Genomic DNA, 20,798 nt, shown 5'->3' on the forward strand with positions numbered 1-20,798 from the left:
ATGCAGGGGACACGGGTTCGAGCCCTGGTCTGGGCAGATCCCACATGTCGCGGAGGAGCTAAGGCCATGCACCACAACTACTGAGCCTGCGTGCTAGAGCCCGCGAGCCACAACTACTGACCCTGAGTGCCACAGCTACTGAAGCCTGCGCGCCTGGAGCCCATGCTCTGCAGCAAGAGAAGCCACCCAATGAGAAGCACGGGAACAGCAACGAAGAGCAGCCCACGCACAGCAACAAAGACCCAAGGCAGCCAAAAATAAAAATAAATAAAATTTAAAATTTTATTTGTTTATTTGGCTGTACTGGGTCTCAGCTGCAACACATGGGATCTTCGTTGCTGCGTGCGGGATCTTCAGTTGCAGCATGCAGGATCTAGTTCCCTGACCAGGGATCGAACCCGGGACCCCTGCATTGGGAACGTGGAGTCTTACCCACTGGACCATCAGGGAAGTCCCTTAACCCTTTCTTTAATCCCTCAAGGCACACAGTTTCTTTTCCATAAACTCCTTTATTGCTTCAGGACTCCCCAGAAAACCAGGCCCCCATAAGCCCCTGCTGGGTCTGGTGTAACTCATCCCCAACACACGGGCCTAGTTGCTCCATTGCCTATGGGATCTTCCTGGACCAGGGCCCGAACCCGTGTACCCTGCATTGGCAGGCGATTTCTTAACCACCGAGCCACCAGGGAAGTCCCGGGGTATGTTTCTTTAGAAAGCATATGTGGGCACTGCCTGCAAGTCCCGGCAATAGGTCTTCCTTCTTCCCATGGCCCTTTCTCAGTGGGTTGTTCATTTGAAAGTTGGGACCATAGGTCACCATCAACCTCTCGAGCAGTTTTCAGGCGGGCCATGCCTTGTGCTGCTGGACAGTCTGGAAGAGGGCTGCCCTTGAGCCGCATGACCTTTAGGTCCAATCAGCTGTGGTCAGTGCGATCGGGGGCAGGGCTGTGTTCCCCCCATGGTTCCCTTGCAGGGAGCTGTGGGTGTGCAGGCGCTCTGAGGCTTGGTGTCTTCAAAAGGCATAGTGGTGCCGTCCAACAAGCTTTTATTCTCTGGGTTTTTTGTTTGTTTGTTTCTGTTTTGCGGTGTGTTGGGGATGAGTTACACCAGACCCAGTGGGGCTTATGCGGGCCTGGTTTTCTGGGGAGTCCTTTTCTCTGGGTGGCAGGTAGCCTAGAGCTATGGGGTCAAAGGGATGTCATGTGGGGCCCTTTTCCCCAGGGGATTTAGATGGAGACGCTGTTCTCCATGATGGGAGGATCCAGGTAGGTGTAGGGCAGCTCCAGGCCCCGGTTTTGCTCCTGGATGTCTCTCGAGATCTGAGCCAGGCGGCTCTGGAAGGCCGCGATGCTCCAGCACGGAGCCGCCTCTGTGCAGCGCTCATCCGGGTAGGTGCCCAGGGGCCGCTGGGAACCCAACACAAGGCTGGGTGAAGGGGCTGCTTTGCAGCCGGGACCCCGCCTTAGCCATCCATCCTGGGGGACCTGAAGCAGCCTACGACTGAGCCTCATCCGTGCCCCCTCCCCCTGAACAGTGATGATTACTGCAAGCAGCTCTTGGGGATGAAAGCTCACGTCAGAGTTGTAAAGGGGGCGGCCTCACTGGAACATACCACACGTTGCCGTTGCAGCTAAGGGTGACTCTGCATCATCTCATTTGGCCATTTGACCCTCCTTGTGAGCCGTCCAATGCCCTTGTGTCCCCCTGGGAAGACTCACTGGACTCTGATGGCACAGTGGGGCGTGGGTCAGGGCGGGTAAAGAGTGTCGCCTCCCTTACTCCAGGGCTGGCCTGGTCTGGCTCCCGGCCCCACACTCACTCTGTCTCCAGGCTCCTTGCTCAGCACCCAGAGGGCAATGATGACATCACATGTGGCACTGACTGGTGGGAGGGTGGCTATGAACCCCTCCGGGCTTGCCTGGCCTTTAGAGGTGGGCGGTGACAGCTGCATGGTAGGTGGCAGCTTGGGCATCCAGGCACTGAAGTCCAACTGAATGCCGAGAGGGCAGACTGAGGCTAGGAGCCCGGCCCCCTCCGTCCCGCCACCCTGGCATTGACCCTTCTCACCTGCCCTGTACCGGTAGCGGAATGCTTGGCCGAGCAGGTGAATATCACCATGGTGATGTAGTGTATCAGGGCTTCCCGTGTCCCTAGGGAGGAGGGTACACCTGCAGGGAGAGCTGGGCTGGGAACGGGGCTATCAGGGTCCTGAGGACAATGCCTCAGAGGCCTGAGGGTAGGACCTAAGAACTGAGGTCCCCCTACCTGAGCTCTCCCGGCCTAGGAAGCCCTCGGAGAAGATCTCCCACACCCAGGCCTGGAGTCCACTGTCATGGCGGACAGACTCATCGCTCAGGTAATAGATGCCGATTATTCCAGAGACAAAGCTGCAAGGTGCACGGGGTTCCATCCCAGCTGTGAACCCCGACCCTCTCTGAGGAGTGCCCCCACCAGGTCCCAGTGCTGTTAATGTCCGGCCCTCCTCCTGGTGGACACCTCCCTGGGCCTTCCTTCACCTTCCCAGTCTTCCTTCCTGTTCCCCAAGGCCCAAGCTCTCTGGGGCTGGCCCCCTCACCATTCCACTGCACCCCAGAAGTGCATCCGATCACCCCGGTAGTAGTAGCCTGGGATGTCTTCAACTCCTCGGCCCTGGATATCCTTAGGCAGACACAGGATGGAATAGTTCAGCTGTTCCACGTACCTCTGTATCAGCTCAGAGAAACCTTCAATGCCAAGGCCTGTGGACTGGGAAATGGGATTCCTGGGTACCACAGCCCTTGCCCCAGAAGCAGGAGGTAATAGTGGTTGGGGAGACAGGGCTACTTCCACCCCAAGACCCCAGATTCTTTACACGGAAGGAATATCCCATCCCTACCCTCCCTAAAGCAGTCCTTACCCTGTCCACCACCTTCCCGGGGGCAATGAGTAGCTCACGGGCCGGCGTGTTGACGTGCAGCTGTACCGTGTGTGTGCGGGGTCAGCAGCTGTAAGGGCCAGAGAAGGCAGAGCTAGGCGAAGCCTGGGTCTCTGTGGTTCCAGACCGCCCCCCAAAGGGGAACCCAGTCCTGTCAATCACGCATGGAAAGAGATGACAGGGACAAGGGGGGCAGCCTGGGACAGGTATCAGGGCTCCAGGCCCAGTGATGGGGGCTAAGGTCCACCAGCATCCTGTTCTGTGACCTTGAGCGTGTGCCTTCCTCTCCCGGGGCATCAGCTCACTGGGCAAATGAGAGGGCTGATCTGGGTGGCACTATGGATCCCTCCAGCCCTGGCATCCTGCGGTTTCCTAACCCCAGGCAGGCAAAGCACCACGATAACCAGGGCCTGCGGGCCTGGCAATGTGAAACGGTCCCCTAGAGACCATGTCTGAGTGCCAGGCCCTGGGAGCTGTAGATTGTCAGAAAGAATCAGCCTGGATTGAAGAGGACGGAGTACGGCCTGCATCCAGGACCCAGGAGACTGTCTAAGGAAGAATCAGAAAATGTGAGCAGCTGTGGACCCCTCATCTTCACAGAGGAGATGCTCCAGGTCCCTGGAGGAAATGAATCTGGGCCATTGAAGGCTTAGCAGAGCCCCCCTTAGAGACACGGGTCTCCCTCCCAGGGCTCCCCACCCTGCAGCTATCTGCAGAAAACCTGTCGGTCAAAGCCATGTTCACACTTTGGCATCTGTCAGCCCCAGGTCTCTCCTTTCCTAGGAGCTGGGCTTCTGGGATCGCTGTTGGCCTGAGCTCCCCTAAGAAGAGAATCTCTGGGGCACGGCCTGCTCTCACATGCGGTGCTCTCCCTCGCGCCTGGCTCCATCACCTCAGCCCAGCTCAGGGCCTGCTGGAAAGCAGCCTCTCAGGGGAATTGTGCAGAGAGATGCTGCTGAGGCAGAACAGGACTCAGCATCTCAGCCTGGAAGGACAGGGTCACGTGGGCACAGGTGGCACAGAACCCCAAAGAGCAGGCCAAGGCGCAGGGACCTGCAGGCTTGGGGCACAGTCTGGGCCATCTTGCTGGGCCACTGCCCTTCAAGAGTGGGTGGCAGTGAGGCAGCTGGCGCCGCGTAGCCAGGGAGAAGACCTCGGTCACCAGGTGTACCCGTAACAGGTGTGTGAGGGCCTTGTGGATGGAGACCTCGGCATTGCGCACCCACGTCTTGGCCAGCAGCCCGTCCCACCTGTCGTCGCTGGGCAGAGAGATGGGGCTGTCGGGCCCAGGGGTCAGGCTGAGCTATAGGAGAGGCCGGTGGGGAGAGGCAGCCTGGAGTGTCTGCCAACCATTTAGTCAGACCTCTCCCTGCCCCTGCCCTGTCGCCTGCCCGGCTGCTGACCCGGATGGCAAGGGGCAGCGGGGGCCCACACCCTGGGCGCTGGCATAGCAGGGTCACTGGGGCTGCGGAGAACTGAGGCCTCCCGTTAATGACATCGGTGCGGATGCCAGAGAGGATGCTGTGATCCACCAGGAACAAGGACCCTTCCTGCGGGAGAGAGAAGGGGAGCTAGGGCTGCCATCTGACTTTCTGAAGGCAGAAGGAGGTGGGGAGGATGGGGGTGGGGAGAGGATTCAGGGCCAGGGGACTGTGCACGGGACAGGGTGTTCTTGGCACGTAGCACACAGTAGGTCCTTAACAAATGTGAGTTCTGTTCCTCTCCAGTCGGGGATGGGCCCAAAGCACTGAGATGGGGGTGCACAGAGCCAGGTGCACGGTGTCCCTCACCTCCAGCTCAGCCTGCAGACTCGTCCCCGGGACCAACGCTGGGGCCACCATGGCATCAGTGACAGGGAAGTTCTTTGGGAGGCGGCAACAGCGGCGGATCAGGACCGGGTTGAGGCCATCCAGGAACTGGTGGGCGAAGAAGGCGTCCTCCTACCAGTGCGCAAACACGTGCTCTGCGGGGGGCAGGGGAGATGGGACCGGTCACCCCAGCGCCCAGGGGCCTCCGCCTGAGCGCCATGGTGGAGTTTCTCCTGCGTCCATCCTGTGCTCCCCTCTCTTCTCGTGCAGTACTTCTCAGGGTGACCTCCTCTGACCCCTTTGCTTCAGTTCGCCAAACAGCAAATCTTAGTGACCAGCCCACCAGTCCCACCATCTACCTGCCATCTCCAACCCCATGCCTCAAACACAGCATATGGGAGGCTGCACATGGGCTCCTGCTCTAGCCCAGTCCCCACCCCATTGCCTGGCATCCCAGGAACGGCACCTTCGTCCACTGGATGTGGCAGAGCCCGGAGTGCTCTCGGCAGCTCCCCCCACCCTCCGCCCATCAAGCCCCACCGATTCTCCATCCTCAGGAGTTCTTGGTCCACACGTCCACTCCATCTCTGCTGTCACTGGCTCGCTGAGGTTTCCATCCTCTGCTGACCGCAGCCAGAGCCTGGTCGTCCTGCTTCCACTCCTGCCCCCTAACAGCCCGATCCCCACGGCACATCTGGCCACAGCTGGCAGCTGGCTGAAGCTCCTACTGCACTTAGGAAAGTCCCGAGCTCCTGCCACAGCCTCCACAGTCCTGCACGGCCCAGGGCCCATGCACCGCTCCTGCTTCGCCTCCCATCTTCCTTCCCTGGCTCAATACCCTTTGGCCACAGCAGCATCTTTCCCCTCAAAGGTCTCCACTCCTTCCGTCTTCAGGGCCTTCACATGCACCGGACCGTCCCCCCGAACCTGAAGTACCCTCTGCCCTCACACACCATGCCTGGCGCTGTTGACACCTGCCCAACTTTGAGGTCTCGGCATAAAAGTCATCTCTGCAGAGAGTTCCCTAGCCGACCTAGGCCAGATCGCCCTTTTACACACTCTCACTGGAGCTGATGCCCAGGTTTCATAAGTGAAACTCGTTATTTGCCTCTGAGCCTAATGTCCACTTGTCTGCTCAACTGGGAGCCCTGAAGGGACAAGGACTGTGTCCACAGCCCCTAAGCAAGTGTCTCATGTGTAGTAGCCCAACAAGTGTCTGATGGATACAAGGCATTACAAGGTCAGAGATGTCCCCACTACACATCCTTTTCTGTGTCTGAGGAGAAAGTAAGGTCTAGTGAGAGTCAGGGGCCTGCCCAGGGTCACACAGTGAACTGGCGCTTGGTTTTCTGAGATTCCTGACACCCAGGAGAGCTGATACCCCAGGGAAGAGGTCTGGAGCCCCGGTTGGAGCTCCTCACCCACGGCTGGAAGTTGAACACACTTCTCATCTCCTCCAGACTCTTCCAGAGCCCCTTGCGGTCCAGCAGCCCTTTGAGTTTCAGATCTGCCAACCTGCCAGAAGATGTGAAGCGTGGGGAGAGGGAGGCAAGAGGCCCTGGGAGACCCGCCCCGCGTTGGCTAAGCTTATCCCTCCAGTGGTCCTGAACCAGCCTCCGGGCCGAGGTAGTCACTGCCCCCGAGGTCATCCTCACCTTGTTGGAGTAGGTGGTGAGCAGAGGCCGCGCCCTGGGCGGGGCTGTGTGACCCACATCCCTGGCGGCGGGGGGAGCTGGGTGGGGGAGGGCGGAAGGCAGGGGTACCAGTACATCTGAGGCCCAGGGGCTGGAGAGGGTGGGCATCTTCACATTGAGCCTCCTCGCAGGTGGAAGGTGCTGTTCTTTGCCAGAGAGTATTTGATGTTGAAGTCCAGGTTTTTTATGGTCTCCTCGTTGAGGCAGTGAGGCCAGCCTGGGATGTAAGTCTTCCAGCTGGAGGGAGGAGAAGGAAGGCAGTCAGCAAGAAGCCTCAGGGAAACCACGGACTAGGGGGAGGGAGTGGTAGGCCCTTTGGAGGCCCTGGTCAGGGCCAGCCCCCTTCCACAGGCAGGGCTCTTCCTGGGCTCTGCCCTCCCCCTCCACCCTCAAGCCTGCAGGGAGAGCTGGCATGTTCCCACGGCCATATTCTCCCCTGGTCAGTTGATTGGTCCAGGGTTGGGCACCTGGCCAGAGCAAGGCCAATCAGAATCCTTCCCAGGGAACTGGAGATTGGGGCTGGACCAGAGGTCATCTCTCCCTGGATATCTGGGTTATGGCATGTAAACACCAGGACTCGGCAGACGTCCCTGGTGGTGAAGTGGTTAAGAGTCCGTGCTTCCAATGCAGGGGCCCAGGTTTGATCCCTGGTCAGGGAACTAGACCCCGCGTGTGTGCCGCAGCTGAGAGTTTGCCTGCCGCAACTAAGAAGATTGCCTGCCGCAACTAGGACCGGGCGCAACCAAATAAATAAATAAATTTTTAAAAATAATTAAAATTAAAGGAGTTGCTATTTAAAAAAAAAAAAAAAAAAAGGTCATTTTCCGCTGTGTGGACTGGGAACCAAAGAAAGCTGTTCTGCAGGGAGAGAGGAAAGTGAAGCCGGAGAGAGAAGCATCTAGGGGGCTCCAGAGTCAGGGGGAGAGTCACCCTGGCTTCTGGCCCGTAAGATCTGGCTACGCTTCCAGCCCTCACTTCTGTGACCTGTTGACGCATTCCCGTTTTTTCTGTCTGCTAGTTGGAGTCTGTTATTGTTCTTGCAACCACAAAATTCCTGACTAACACAGATGCATCACAGAGGGGAGGCTGTCCTGAAGGTGGGAACACAGCAAGGCGTCAGTTGCCTTTGGCAGGCATCCCGTGGAGAGACACTTCAGCCTCCAAAGCTTGCCGGAGCCCAGAAATGTACGCTGGCCTGGCCTAAAGACATTTCGCATCTCTAAATCCCTTTATCCAGCAAGCAAGGCAGCCTGAAGACCTTTAGGTGAATTGGTAAAATCGTGTCCCTGCAAAGCTGAGGACCCCCAGCCCGTCGTCCTCTCATTCCCTCTCTCATTCATTCTTTGGTTCATTCCATCATTGCCTTTGGGTTTGAACAGGCAACTTCAGAGAACAATTTGCAGTTAAAGTACACTGCCACCAGGTGGTGGCCAAACCCTGCTTCTCAAACTTTAATGCACAACAACTTAGTTCCCCCAGGGATCTTGGTAAAATGCAGATTCTCATCAAGTAGGTTTGGGGTGGGTGGGCCAAGACCCTGCATTTCTAACAAGCTCCCAGGTGATGCTGACCCTAGGGATGTGAGCCCTCACTCTGAGTATTGAGGGCGTAGCCACTGAGGGACATTATGAACCTCAGTGCGCACTTGTGCAGGGCTTTGTGGCTGACAAGCTGCATTCTCAACCATCTTCTCGTTTGTTCTTCCTAATGACACAAATCAGCCTGGTATTCTTAGTTCCTTTTGCAGAAGAAACTAAGGATCAAAAAGGTTAACTAATTTGCTTAAGATTTCACAGCTCCTTTCGGCAGGGCCTAGGCTGGCCCTGCGTCTCCTGACTCCTGTGTCCTTGTTTGGCCAAGAAAAGAAGAAAGGCCGCTCCACAGACACAGATCCCTCCATCTGTTCCCTCACCTGGGGCTGTTGCTGGCAGATTAGGCATCCTGGTTTTCTCCGGGATGTAATTCACAGCACATGTGGAATCACCAGGAGCCAAGTAAGCCTGCAGCTGCTGTGCCCCCAGAGACCTAAAGCCAAAGCCTGCAGCCCGTGCTTCAGACAGCAGCCCTGTTGGCCAGACCGTGACCTTTTGAAAATTTGCTCCCGAGTGTGGTCCCTGGCTTTCTGCCTTAGGAGTCCTCGCCAGCGACCCAGAAAGACTCCAGCAAGAGTGAGGCATTTAAAAGCAGCGGGTTTCAAACTTTCGTGGGCATGAGTCATCTGGAAGGCTTGTTAAAACAATATTGCCGGGCTTCCCTGGTGGCGCAGTGCTTGAGAATCTGCCTGCCAATGCAGGGGACACGGCGTTTGAGCCCTGGTCTGGGAAGATTCCCACATGCTGCGGAGCAACTAGGCCCGTGAGCCACAACTACTGAGCCTGCACGTTTGGAGCCTGTGCTCTGCAACGAGAGGCCGTGACAGTGAGAGGCCCGCGCACTGCAATGAAGAGTGGCCCTTGCTCGCCGCAACTAGAGAAAGCCCTCGCGCAGAAACAAAGACCCAACACAGCCAAAAATAAAATTAAATAAATTAAAAAATAAATTAAAATGACATAAAATTTAAAAAAAAAAACAGTATTGCTAGCGGAACTTCCCTGGTGGCACAGTGGTTAAGACTCCGCGCTCTTAATGCAGGGGGCTTGGGTTTGATCCCTGGTCAGGCGCAGCCAAAAAAAAAAAAGAAAAACAACCCAATATTGCTAGCAACAAGGATTTACTGTTGTCGCACAGGGAATTATATATCCAGTGTCAACTACAATCTGGCGCTTGCCATCCTCCTCTACAAGGACTAAATCATGTGCTGCTGCAGCTGCTGACTTTCAACTCCCAAAGGAGTTCAGGGTGGAGAGCAGAAATGAGGCATTCTGTGCTCTGGGAAAAACTGGCAGAACAGGTTTTCAGATAGATATGATTTTATGAGCCCCGTTCTTGTATCTCCTCATAACCAGAAAAGCACTAAAATCCTTCAGGGTGACGACTGCTCTTCGTGACTAGCAGAAACCTGCTGCAAAAACAAATATGTGGGGCCTTCCCTGGTGGCGCAGTGGTTGGGAGTCCGCCTGCCGATGCAGGGGACGCGGGTTCGTGGCCCCGTCCGCGAAGATCCCACGTGCCGCGGAGCGGCTGGGCCCGTGAGCCATGGCCGCTGCTGCGCGTCCGGAGCCTGTGCTCCGCAACGGGAGAGACCACAACAGTGCGAGGCCTGCATACCGCGAAACAAACAAACAACAACAAAAACAAAAAACAAATATGTGCTCGATTGCATGGACTCCCCCTTCACCAAAATCACATATGTGCTGACTTTCCCCACTACCTCTGCGGAGCAGTTTCTCAGAGCTCTCCAAAATGCCGTCTCCTGGGCTGAAGTCCTCATTTTGCCCCAAATAAAACAACGCACAACTGTAATGTTGTGCATTTTTATTAAGCTGACACCAGTATCTTGTAATAACGTATAGTGGAATATAATCTGCAAATAAACAAAGAACCCAAATCACGCTGCTGTACACCTGAAATGGACACCACATTGTAGATCAACTAGACTTCGGTTAAAAACACCAGCACTGCTGCTCCTCACCGTTGCCGAGCACAGGCTCCGGACGCGCAGGCGCAGCGGCCACGGCTCACGGGCCCAGCCGCTCCACGGCACGTGGGATCTTCCCAGACCGGGGCACGAACCCGCGTCCCCTGCATCGGCAGGCGGACTGCCAACCACTGCGCCACCAGGGAAGCCCGAGAATTGATTTGTGACGGAACGTTAGTTAAACCTGTGAACCTGCACCTTCCAGGATCCTTCCTAAAGCAGGGCTGCTCAGAATGAGGCAGGTTAACCATTCACGTACGTGTTAAATAGGCCAATTCCCCAGACAGACCCTTGCACCAGGGAGGCAGGATCTCCAGAGATTCAACTTGGGAAATATACATTCTAAATAGGCACACAGGGTGATTCTTTTTCAGAACCGCTGACCTTGAGCATTTAAATATTTGTTTACATTCTGGCTGACAGCTGAAGATGATCTGAGCTGGCAGGGTCTTCTGGGAGCTGTCATCTAACCCTTCAAGATATAGATGAAGAAATCAGAGCCCTGACTGGGGAAGGAAATTACTCAATGTTTTAAAATGTCAATCAGATCTCATGCTCCCCTGCTTTGAACCCCTGAATGATTTGCCTCCTTGCCTGTCTTTCTTTTTCCTCCCTCCCTTCCTTTTTCTTTCCTCTCTTCCTTCTTTCCTGTCTCCTTTTGCTTTCTTTTAAATTCTAAAAATTTTGGTCAAAGATTTAAAGAGACAGGTCTAATAGAGAACAGACTTGTGCTTGCCACGGGGGAGGGGGTTGGGAGAGGCATGGAGTGGGAGGTTGGAGTTAGCAGATGTAAGCTATTATACATAGAATGGATCAACAAGGTCCTACTGCATAGCACAGAGAACTGTATTCACTATCCTATGATGAACCATAATGGAAAAGAATATTTTAAAAGTATATATATATATATATGTAACTGAATCTCTTTGCTGTACAGCAGAAATTAACACAACATTGTAAATCAACTATGATTCAATTTTTTAAAAAAGAGAGAGACAGACAGGTCTATAAATTTCTCACCAACAATAGTGTTTCCCTTCACCTCTCAAACTCATTCAGGGATGAGTAAGTGACTTTCTCCAGGCCAGTCAGAGTCAGCCTTGGGATTTTTCTGTTGTCGTTGGAATTGTCTTTTTTAAAAAAATCACTTTCATTTCCTAGGAGTTGCATGATAGGATATAAGTAAGCCTTGAAGCTGCTGCTGGCCATTTCTGTAACCATTTTGGGAGAGCCCACCTGAGAATGAAGGCAACCCAGTGGAAAACATAGCTGAGTAATTTATAGACCCCTCATGTGAATGCCTGGATCCAGCCATGCCTGATACCCATGCTCTTTTGGTTACATGAACTACAATTTTCCTTTGAAAGAAAATTGGACTCTTTCAATCAGAAGAATCCTCTTCGGTACAGAGGTCTATCTCAGACATGGGAGTGGGGCATGTCAGAAAAAACTTCCTTCAGATAAGTACACTGAAAACTCAGTGTTCACACTGAGTTTTTTGTTTGTTTGTTTGTTTGTGGTACGCGGGCCTCTCACTGTTGTGGCCTCTCCCGTTGCGGAGCATAGGCTCCGGACGTGCAGGCTCAGCGGCCACGGCTCACGGGCCCAGCCGCTCCGCGGCATGTGGGATCTTCCCGGACCAGGGCACGAACCCATGTCCCCTGCATCGGCAGGCGGATTCTCAACCACTGCGCCACCAGGGAAGCCCTCTGATAGTCATCTTGAAATTGGTCATCGGTGGTCTGACCAGCATCATCTTGATTGTTTTAGGAACAGTTAATCTTCAGTTCCAGGGTTGGTTTGTTTCCATTTCTTTGAGGCCAGTTCTCAGAATTGTGGCAGCTTATGTCATGGCTACAGTCTGGTCATCATGTAGTTAACTTCTTCCACCTGCTGGGTGTTTCAGTGCCTACAAGACAGCTCACAAGCTACGGCTCAGAATATTATCTACAGCGCTTGAGGAGGAACTAAAGGTCCTTGACTATGTTTAATGACTAAATGACTATTATTTGGTCTCCTTTGACTGTTTTCCTTTGTTTCTGCATTTTCTCACTTCTCTGATTAAACTTATTCTTTGGCTAAAGTTTTTCCGCAGACAAAAGGCAGACAGAGGACATGGGGGGCAAGGACCGTGGGGTCCTGCTCTGTTTCAGATAAACAGGTTTTGAGTGTCTTGGTTCAGATTCCAAGTTCCCCAGGCAAAGGGTTCTCACTGACCCAGTTTGGGACAGAGATCCACCTATGGTCCAATCACCCCTGTTCAGCAGGAGGAAGGGGTCACACAAGATATCAGGGTGGCTGTGTCCATTGTAGCCACGTTGGTGATGCTGATGAGCTGTGAGGGCTGTGGGGATTTTTCGGAAGTATGTGGGGAGGTCTTTTCTGGGCAATAGAAGACCCCAAACAATAAACATCCCCTAAATAATTCAAGGAAAGCTTCTCGTAGGAGGTGAGTTTTAAACTAGTGATGAAAAACGGATACAATTTTAATAGGCAGAGATGAACAAACAGGATAATCTAAACTCAAAGCAGTCTGATAAAAGATGGGAACATATTGGTTTATGTAACTGGAAAATTCAGGAGCAATGGCTTCAGGACTGGATGGATCCAGGTGCCCAGAATTGTGCTTCCTCAATATTTCATTTCTTCTTTCTTCTGTGTTGAACTGTGTTAGCTCATTCTCAGGTAGACTCTTCCCAAGTGGTGGCAGAAATGATGACCAGCAGCTCTGGGCTTCTATCCTGCCAGCTTAGCAACCCTAGCGCAAAGACGATGTCACCCTCTTACTGCAAATGTTCTGGGGCTGACCCTCACTGAACTGGCCTTGGTCACAGTCTCTGAAGCTGGGGCTGGAATTAGCCCCATACAAACTATATGGATTGAGTGTGGAGATGGGTGGATCCCCAAAGAAATTTCAGATGTGGGAAGAAATAGGCAAAAAAAAAAAAATGTGTTTATTCTACCTTTTCTGGGAGGAGTGCCTCTCAGAAACCATCTGTCAGTGGATTGCTGACCTGAGTTTTTCAAAACTCTCAGCCAAGGTTTAGAGGTCTTCCGAAATGGAGAGTTTGTTCTGGTTATCCATTACTGCATGATAAACTACACTAAAACGCTTTTTAAAAAAAAAATGTATTTACTTTTGGCTGCGTTGGGTCTTCGTTGCTGCGCACAGGCTTCTCATTGCAGTGGCTTCTCTTGTTGCGGAGCACGGGCTCTAGGTGCGTGGGCTTCAGTAGTTGTGGCTCGCGGGCTCTAGAGAGCAGGCTCAGTAGTTGTGGTGCATGGTCTTAGCTGCTCCGAGGCATGTGGGATCTTCCCCGATGAGGGCTCGAACCTGTGTCCCCTGCATTGGCAGGCGGGTTCTGAACCACTGCGCCACCAGGGAAGTCATACACTAAAACTTAATGGCTTAAAAACCATTGTTGTCTATCCCATGATGTTGCAGGACAGAAATTTGGGCAGGGCTCCTCTGGGTGATCCTTCTGCTTCACGTGGCTCTGACAAAGATACTTGGTTGCATTCAGGGCGGAGGGCTGGGATACAAGGCTCAGAAAGACTTTATTTGTGTCTGACAACTGGAGGTGAACAGCTGGAAGGCTGGACTCAGCGGAGACAGGCAATACATAACACCGGAGAGTGGCTCTTTTCTCAGGGTTTCCTGAGCCTCCTCTCAGACCCCCACCTTTGCCAAAGCCGTCTCGAATCCTCACCTGACTCTCCCCCCACCACTCATCTTGCTACTGGTAAACACATGGCCATCCTCTTCCCAGCACCAAGGGCACAGGAAGGGAAGTTCTTAGGCAGCCTTTTCTTCCACTAATAACGTGTGGACTCCACCTCTCCTACCCCCGCCTCCTGCCTTAGGGGAAAAGGCTTGCTTACTGTTGTCTAAAGCTACTTCCATCTCCTCAGGCACTGGCTCCCACCAGTTTTTGCCTCTTTATTCATAGTGTAGTGTTTAAGACTTTGGGAAAATTATAATCCTATCACATAGAAACTGGGTGACTGGGCTTCCCAGGTGGCGCAGTGGTTGGGAGTCCGCCTGCCTTTGCAGGGGACGCGGGTTCATGCCCCGGTCCGGGAGGATCCCACGTGCCGCGGAGCGGCGGGGCCCGTGAGCCATGGCCGCTGCGCCTGCGCGTGCGGAGCCTGTGCTCCGCAACGGGAGAGGCCACGTCACTGAGAGGCCCGCGTACCGCAAAAAAAAAAAAAAAAAAAAAAGAGGCTTCCCGGGTGGCGCAGTGGTTGAGAATCCGCCTGCCGGTGCAGGAGACGTGGGTTCATGCCCCGGTCCGTGAAGTTCCCACGTGCCGCGGGGCGGCTGGCCCCGTGAGCCGTGGCCGCTGCGCCTGTGCGTCCGGAGCCTGTGCTCCGCAACGGGAGAGGCCACAACAGTGAGAGGCCCACGTACCGCAAAAACAACAACAACAAAAAGAAACTGGGTGACTTTAAACAGATCATACCACCTTTCTGAGACTCAATGTTATCCTCTGTGAAATGGAGTTATAACTGTATCTGACTAATAATAAGCTTGTTGAGGGTATTAAACTTTCACAACTAAAGTGCTAGTACAGCTTCTGCACCCAATAAAACACTGCTCCTTCCTTCCCACACGTACTCTGAAGGTGACCTCATTTCCTATCTTACTGAGAAAATAGAAACCTGGAGTCAAACCCCCTGGAAACTGCAGCCACCTAACCCACAAACGTACCTGCTCCCAGGCCCATCCTGTCCTGCACTAATCCTCTTGCAAGGGCTTCCTCTCCTACCATACAAGGGAATCCCTCCTCCTCTACCTGGATCTATCCCCACTGGCCACAGGACCCAGTCCCCTAGTCACCCCCTCCAGTGTCTCCCTCTCCTCTTACTCTTTCCTGTGAGCTGTTGACGGGCAAAAGTCTCTCCCTTCTTCAAAAAAAGAAACACAACACCTCCACCTACCTTGCCTCCTTTCTGGCCTCTGAAGGAACATCTTATACAGCTGTGTCTTCACAGGGTGCATCCTCTGCCTTCTCTGGGTGGCACTGACTGCTGGAAGGACCCGTTTCTGGGGCCAGCTCTGGTCTTGGAATGATCCATGATCATCCAGTTCAGCTACCTCAGTGTACTTGGCGTTGCCCCGGGCTTGGGCGCCAGGGCCCAAGGAGCCCACCAAGATGGAGCCCAGATCGGGACCTATTCTCCAAGAGCCAGGAAGTGAAGCGCTCAGGACTGGCCCCTCCTCTTCCCCTTCCAGGGTCTGCTGAATTTGGCCTGGAGCCCTCCACTGCTGGCCCTTCCTGTCCCTAATGTGGTCCCTCAGGCCTTGTTTCAACTGGGGCCACCACCCGCCCCGGCAGAGAGTGTGGCAAGAGCTCTGGGTTCCCGTTCCTCCTGGGATAGAGGCTAAGCCCTGGGGAGGAGGGTGACCTCCGGGGCTGAAGCGGGGGACCTGTCAACGTCATGCATGAGGACCCATGTGGCCCTAAATCAGACAGGACGTTGTCGGTAGTAACAAGGAAGTTCTGAAGGAGACACATGGCTCGGGAGTGGGATGGTCAGGGCGAGAGAGCGGCCGGAGAAGATGGCGGCTGGCTGGGCTGGAGGAGGAAGAGAGCGATGGTACGGCAAGGCCGTAAATGGGCTGACCGTGAACATCTACTCACGGGGCTTGGTGGTTTGGGTGATGAGGTAGAGTAGGAGGGAAAGCCCTTTGCCGAACTTGCAGTCGTGAGCACATTTTAATCAAACGAACCAATATTTCATCACGATGAGAAAAATTGTGAGTTGTGTGGTATACAACAGAAGGTAATTTTGTTTAGCATTTAAAAAATGCTGATTGTGTAACGCATTCGTGAAATGCACATGAAGTCGGCTGTAATAAGATGCTGAGCGGACTTTGCCTGTGGCTGTGCAATTAGAATTAGGGCCCTCAGCTGAAACTATTAAGTCTTAAATACTCCACGTTCTAAAGAGAGAAACCGACAAACCCTAACCCCACCTGCATCCCCATCGCAAGTGTTTTCTGAGAGTTTGTGGAGCTGGCCCAGCCATCATCTATACTCCCATTGTCCACTCCCCAGGCCACCCAGCTGAGCACTGGGGAGGAATGAAAGAGTAGGAGTTGGTGGGAGCGTCTGGACTGGGGGCTACCCTTCCCCCACCAAATGCTGAGCGACAACTCTCTGGAAGAAACACTTTTGGAGACTGGAGGTGTCTTTGAGATGGAGATGGAGAACACAGAAAGAATCACAGCTCAGGGGTCTGGGGTCTGGGAAGAAGGCAGTGGCAGCCCCCCACCCAGTCCCCTGTGGCCTGAGAGGGTGAGGAAGAGGACAGTTCCAACAGCTCCTCATGGAGGAGGACAGAGGTCGAAGGGTACGCTGAAGCTGGGTGCTGCTCAGGCTTCTGGGGCAGCCACAGGACATGCAAGGGTGTGTACCCAGAGAAGGGCATGGGGCTGCCTACCACTGTTGGGCTAAAGAAAGACATGGCTGCTGCTTTTGTCTTTTCTTTTTAAGATTTTTTTTTTTTTGATGTGGACCATTTTTTTAAAGTCTTTATTGAATTTTTAAAAAATAAATTTATCTAGTTTTGGCTGTGTTGGGTCTTCGTTGCTGCACGCGGGCTTTCTCTAGGTGCGGTGAGTGGGGGCTACTCTTCGTTGAGGTGCGCCGGCTTCTCTTGTTGCGTGCAGAGCACGGGCTCAAGGTGCTTGGGCTTCAGCGGTTGTGGCTTGCCGGCTCAGTAGTTGTGGCACACGGGCTTAGTTGCTCCGCGGCATGTGGGATCTTCCCGGACCAGGCCTCGAACCCATGTCCCCTGCACTGGCAGGCAGATTCTTAACCACCGCGCCACCAGGGTAGCCTCGTCTTTATTTAATTTGTTATGGCATTGCTTCTGTTTTATGTTTCGGTTTTTTGGCCGAGGCATGTGGGTTCTTAGCTCCCCGACCAGGGATCGAACCCGCACCCCCTGCATTAGAAGGTGAAGTCTTAACCACTGGACCGCCAGAGAAGTCCCAACTGCTGCCTTCTGCCTTCAGTGATGAAGACGGCTGGGGAAGCTGATCCCCAACCCCCAGGGGACTATACCCAGGATGGATCCAAATGTTGTGGGGACCTTCAGCTCATCCAACCTTTTTGTTTGTTTGTTTTTGGCCGGGCTGCGCGGCTCGCGGGATCTTAGTTCCCCGACCAGGGATCGAACCTGGGCCCCCCAGCAGTGAAAGCACAGAGTCCTAACCACTGGACCACCAGGGAAGTCCCTAAGCTTATCCAACTTTGAAGGCCCTCTTTAAGAAAAAGAATACAAAATTGGGTAGTGGGGCTTGGAAGGGACTTGTGCAGGTGAGAGATTGTGAAGTTTCACCTTCATCAGCTTTGCAGTGAAATCACCTCTGCACAGCTGGAGAGGACGGCATCCCCAGCCCAGCACCAGCAGCCGCTGAGCCAAAGCGAGACCAGGGGAATTTTCCTGATCCGGCAACCAGTTAAGCTTCTGCTGTATTCCTCCTTTGACGAATGAGGGGGTGGGGGGTCCCAGGATCAAATGATGCCCCTATGTCCCTCCTCTCCTGCTGGAGAAGCCAGAGTTGGGGGAGGAGGGAAGGAAGATGCCTGCTCCTTCCCTCCCCCCACCCCACACGCCCCCCTCCCCACCAGGGCCCTGACCAGCGTGGTGAGGAACAGACTTTCAGAGATTAGGAAATGGGAGTTTTCAACTGGACTGGACTTTTGAAAGTACTGGTTGGAGAAATGTAAAACGGGTTCATGTTCCTATCCCACCAAGTCAAAAGTCTTTCAGAATCTGATTACACAGACATTGACTTGGAGTTTAAGTCGTGCTCTTGCAGAAAAGAATCACGGGGTCACAGAGCAGGACTGCCTGTGAGAGGAACACCTCCAGAGCATCTCTGAGAGGCACCCCGAGGCCCAGAGCCTGAACTCCTGGGTGTGCTTCCTGACCCCAAGATTTGCTGGAACTGCAGTGACTGACGAGGCTTTTTACCACTGGGAGCCTCAGTTTCCATGTGTGTAAAATGGGTTGTGTGAGCATTAGGGGTCGTATATGGGGACGTGCTTTTTAGGTGATGGGACCGATGTTCCCTGTGACAGAATGGCTAAGTGCCAGGGGGGCATGCCCTTCTCTGGGTCCAGGGCCAGAGACCCAGACCCAGGGGTGGGTGGTAAAGTGCGATGTCCCTGGTGGAGGTGACAAAATGGCTTTAGTTTGGATGGGCGAGTCTCTAGACTGTGACAAACAAGCTCCTCTCTGTGGGAACCTGGGTTTCCCAGACATCGAAGTTGTCCTCTCCAGTTTCTCTGCTCCCTTCCTCCCCTGGGAGCAGGGCAAGCCGCCTGTCCCACCCTAATCTCCTTGCCAAAGTCTAGGCACTAACTCACGAGGATGTTGACAAGCAAGGTGCGCTGATCTTAGAGACCTCACCTCACAGTCCTTTGCATCGGCTCCTCTGGGGCAGGACCTGAAAGATTCCTCCACCTCCTGAATGCTGAGTCAGCACGAGAGTCCCGACAAGGCTGCCCGGCTGTGCGCCTTTTCTCTCACAAGGTCCTAACCTCTGCCTGGGTTAGGTTCCCCGTAAATGGAATTTCAGGAACAGTGATACCGCAGGGAAGGGCCCGGGCTGACTCTCGGTGGGGTTGAGGCTTAGAGAGAGACATCATCTCTCGTCATTCATCCTTCACTCCCTCCTCCCTCCAAATTCAGTGGTTTACTCCTTTTCTTTCCTGTTAAACCAGTGCAACCCCCACTGCTTCCCACGATCCTTTTGAGACACTTTTGACTGCAAAGAACAGAATACCCAATTCAATCTGGCTTAAGCAAAGAAAACAACTCGCTACCCCATCGTACTCGACTGGCAGGATCTGGTTAAGCCTAGTGAAGGCTAGAGGCTCGGTCAAGTGGCAGCGAGACTTCGTCGCTGCCCGTCTGTCTGTTCTGCTCCTTCCTCGTGGTGGCAAAACCACTCAGAGTCACATCCTCCCAGCAACCCCAGAGAAGAGATGCAACTTCTTCCCTTGGCTTCTGGCAGTGTCTCAACACGAAGCCTTGTTCGCTTGGACTAGGCCACCTGCCTGTCCTTGAAGCAATCCCTGTGGCCAGAGGGATGGAGTGATTGGGCAGGACTGGAGGGAGGTCTGGGGTCAGTTCCTCAGGGGCTGAGAATGGGGCACGGATGCTTGTCCATCACGGAGCAGGCGGCTGCTCGGAAGGCAGAACACCCGGCGTCCACCACAAGTCATCGTGTCGGAAACACTGAGCCTGGGGCAGGGACAGCTGGGCCCACAGAAGATAGATGACCAACGGGCTGGTCACCCGTGGGTAGCTTTGGGAGGTTCTCTCCTGATCTAATGGGCCAGTGGCAGGCTCCGGAAGGGTCGGAGGTAGAGTGTGGGTTTTGGTGAGGTCTTGTCCAGAGATCAGTGGACCTCAACTTCTCCATTTGGGGGGCCCCTTCCCTCAGAATTGGACTCTGGCTTCCTTGGTTCCTGGGTCCTGGCCGTAGACAAGCTCTGCCCTTCTTTTCCTTCCTCTCTCGGGCCTATGACCAAGGGATGAGGCCACACCACCCATTTCCAGAGCCTCAGAGATCCTGGTCTTTTCTAGAAGCCTGAAAGGCCTGTAGCTTCCCTGCTTGGTTTCCTCAGAGCAGATCCCCTGAGCGGAGGCGTTTCTGGGCGGGGGGTTGCTGACGCCAGTTCACCTCCTCCTGCCGAGGTCATCTCTAGGGTTCAGCCCTTATCCGAAGCGCTCCATGGCAATGCCAGGTTCGAACACTCCAGGGATGGGGGCGTTCGGGCCACCCAGGCCAAAAGGAAGAAATGGATGGAAGAAAGCACACATTTATTCCAGCCCCCACCCTGCCAGGACCCAGCACCACGGCACATGGCCTGGTGTCCACCGTGCACAGTCCAGAAGATCCCGGTGAGCGCGGTCCCACAACACAGTGTCACAGACCCCCCAAAGGGGGGTGTCCGGGGTCCACTGCAGGTGGGGATGGGGGCAGGGCCCCGACCCTGAGGAACAGCACAGACAAAAGGCGCCAGGTGAGGCCTGGGTCAGGATGCGGCGTCCCGGCTACGGGATGGAAGCAGCAGCAGAACTGCGGGAGGTCCCTGCTTCGGCCAGCGCTGCTCCTGGTGACAGAGCCATCCTGAAGGCAAGGCCACCCCGAACGTGGGCTCCTGGCACAGGCCAGCTGGCCGGGGTAGTGTAAACACGTCTGAGGGTGAGGGGTGCCTAGCGGCCCAGTCGGGTGCCCTCTGGGCTGGGAATTGCCCGGGTCCCCGGAACAAGAGGGGTGACCAGGTGGAGAGGACTTGGGTCTCAGGGCAGCTGGGCTCTAGGAGACTGACTGGGCCCAGGAGAAAAGGTTCCACGGAAATGGAGGAGAAAGGCCAGGAGAAACTGCCCGGCAGAGAGAGGAGACTAGGGGCAGAGAGGAGACTGGGGCTTAACTGTTTGCCTCCTCTTCTCCCACCAGCTCTCTGAGCTCTGGGGCGGGTGGTCCTGCGTTCTCCTGGCTGGGGAGGACAGGCCTCTCCTTCACCAGCTCCTCCCCCCATCACTTGCCTTGGAGACTGAGGCCCAGGAACAAGGCTGAGTTGAGGGTGGGAAGGGACCAGCTCAGCCCTGCCGGCCCCACCTCTGCCCCAGACTGGGTTTGGGCCCCAGGTCATACTCCTCTCCCTCTGGGGGTGCCCCACCCCAGCCTGTCCACACGAATCCTCCTGCACCTAATCCCAGGCCAACTCTTTCCCAAGGCTCCCCTGAATCACAGGCCAGTAACTACCCTCGGCCCC

General features: G+C 54.5%; 1 protein-coding gene across 1 annotated transcript; it reads right to left on the reverse strand.

The window, feature by feature from the left end:
- Positions 1-1,226: 1,226 nt before the first annotated feature.
- Positions 1,227-19,238, reverse strand: ALOX15B (arachidonate 15-lipoxygenase type B). Its single transcript, XM_067021485.1, is given in 15 exon segments — positions 1,227-1,406; positions 1,820-1,990; positions 2,068-2,168; positions 2,266-2,387; positions 2,576-2,745; positions 2,897-2,956; positions 4,002-4,217; positions 4,318-4,464; positions 4,705-4,877; positions 6,058-6,071; positions 6,148-6,237; positions 6,531-6,653; positions 10,565-10,668; positions 15,023-15,168; positions 19,187-19,238. Coding segments are annotated over 15 exon segments (1,869 nt in total).
- Between the last annotated feature and the right edge of the window lie 1,560 nt (positions 19,239-20,798).

The sequence above is a fragment of the Kogia breviceps genome, chromosome 19 (genome assembly GCF_026419965.1).
Source record: "Kogia breviceps isolate mKogBre1 chromosome 19, mKogBre1 haplotype 1, whole genome shotgun sequence".
NCBI lineage: Eukaryota > Metazoa > Chordata > Mammalia > Artiodactyla > Physeteridae > Kogia > Kogia breviceps.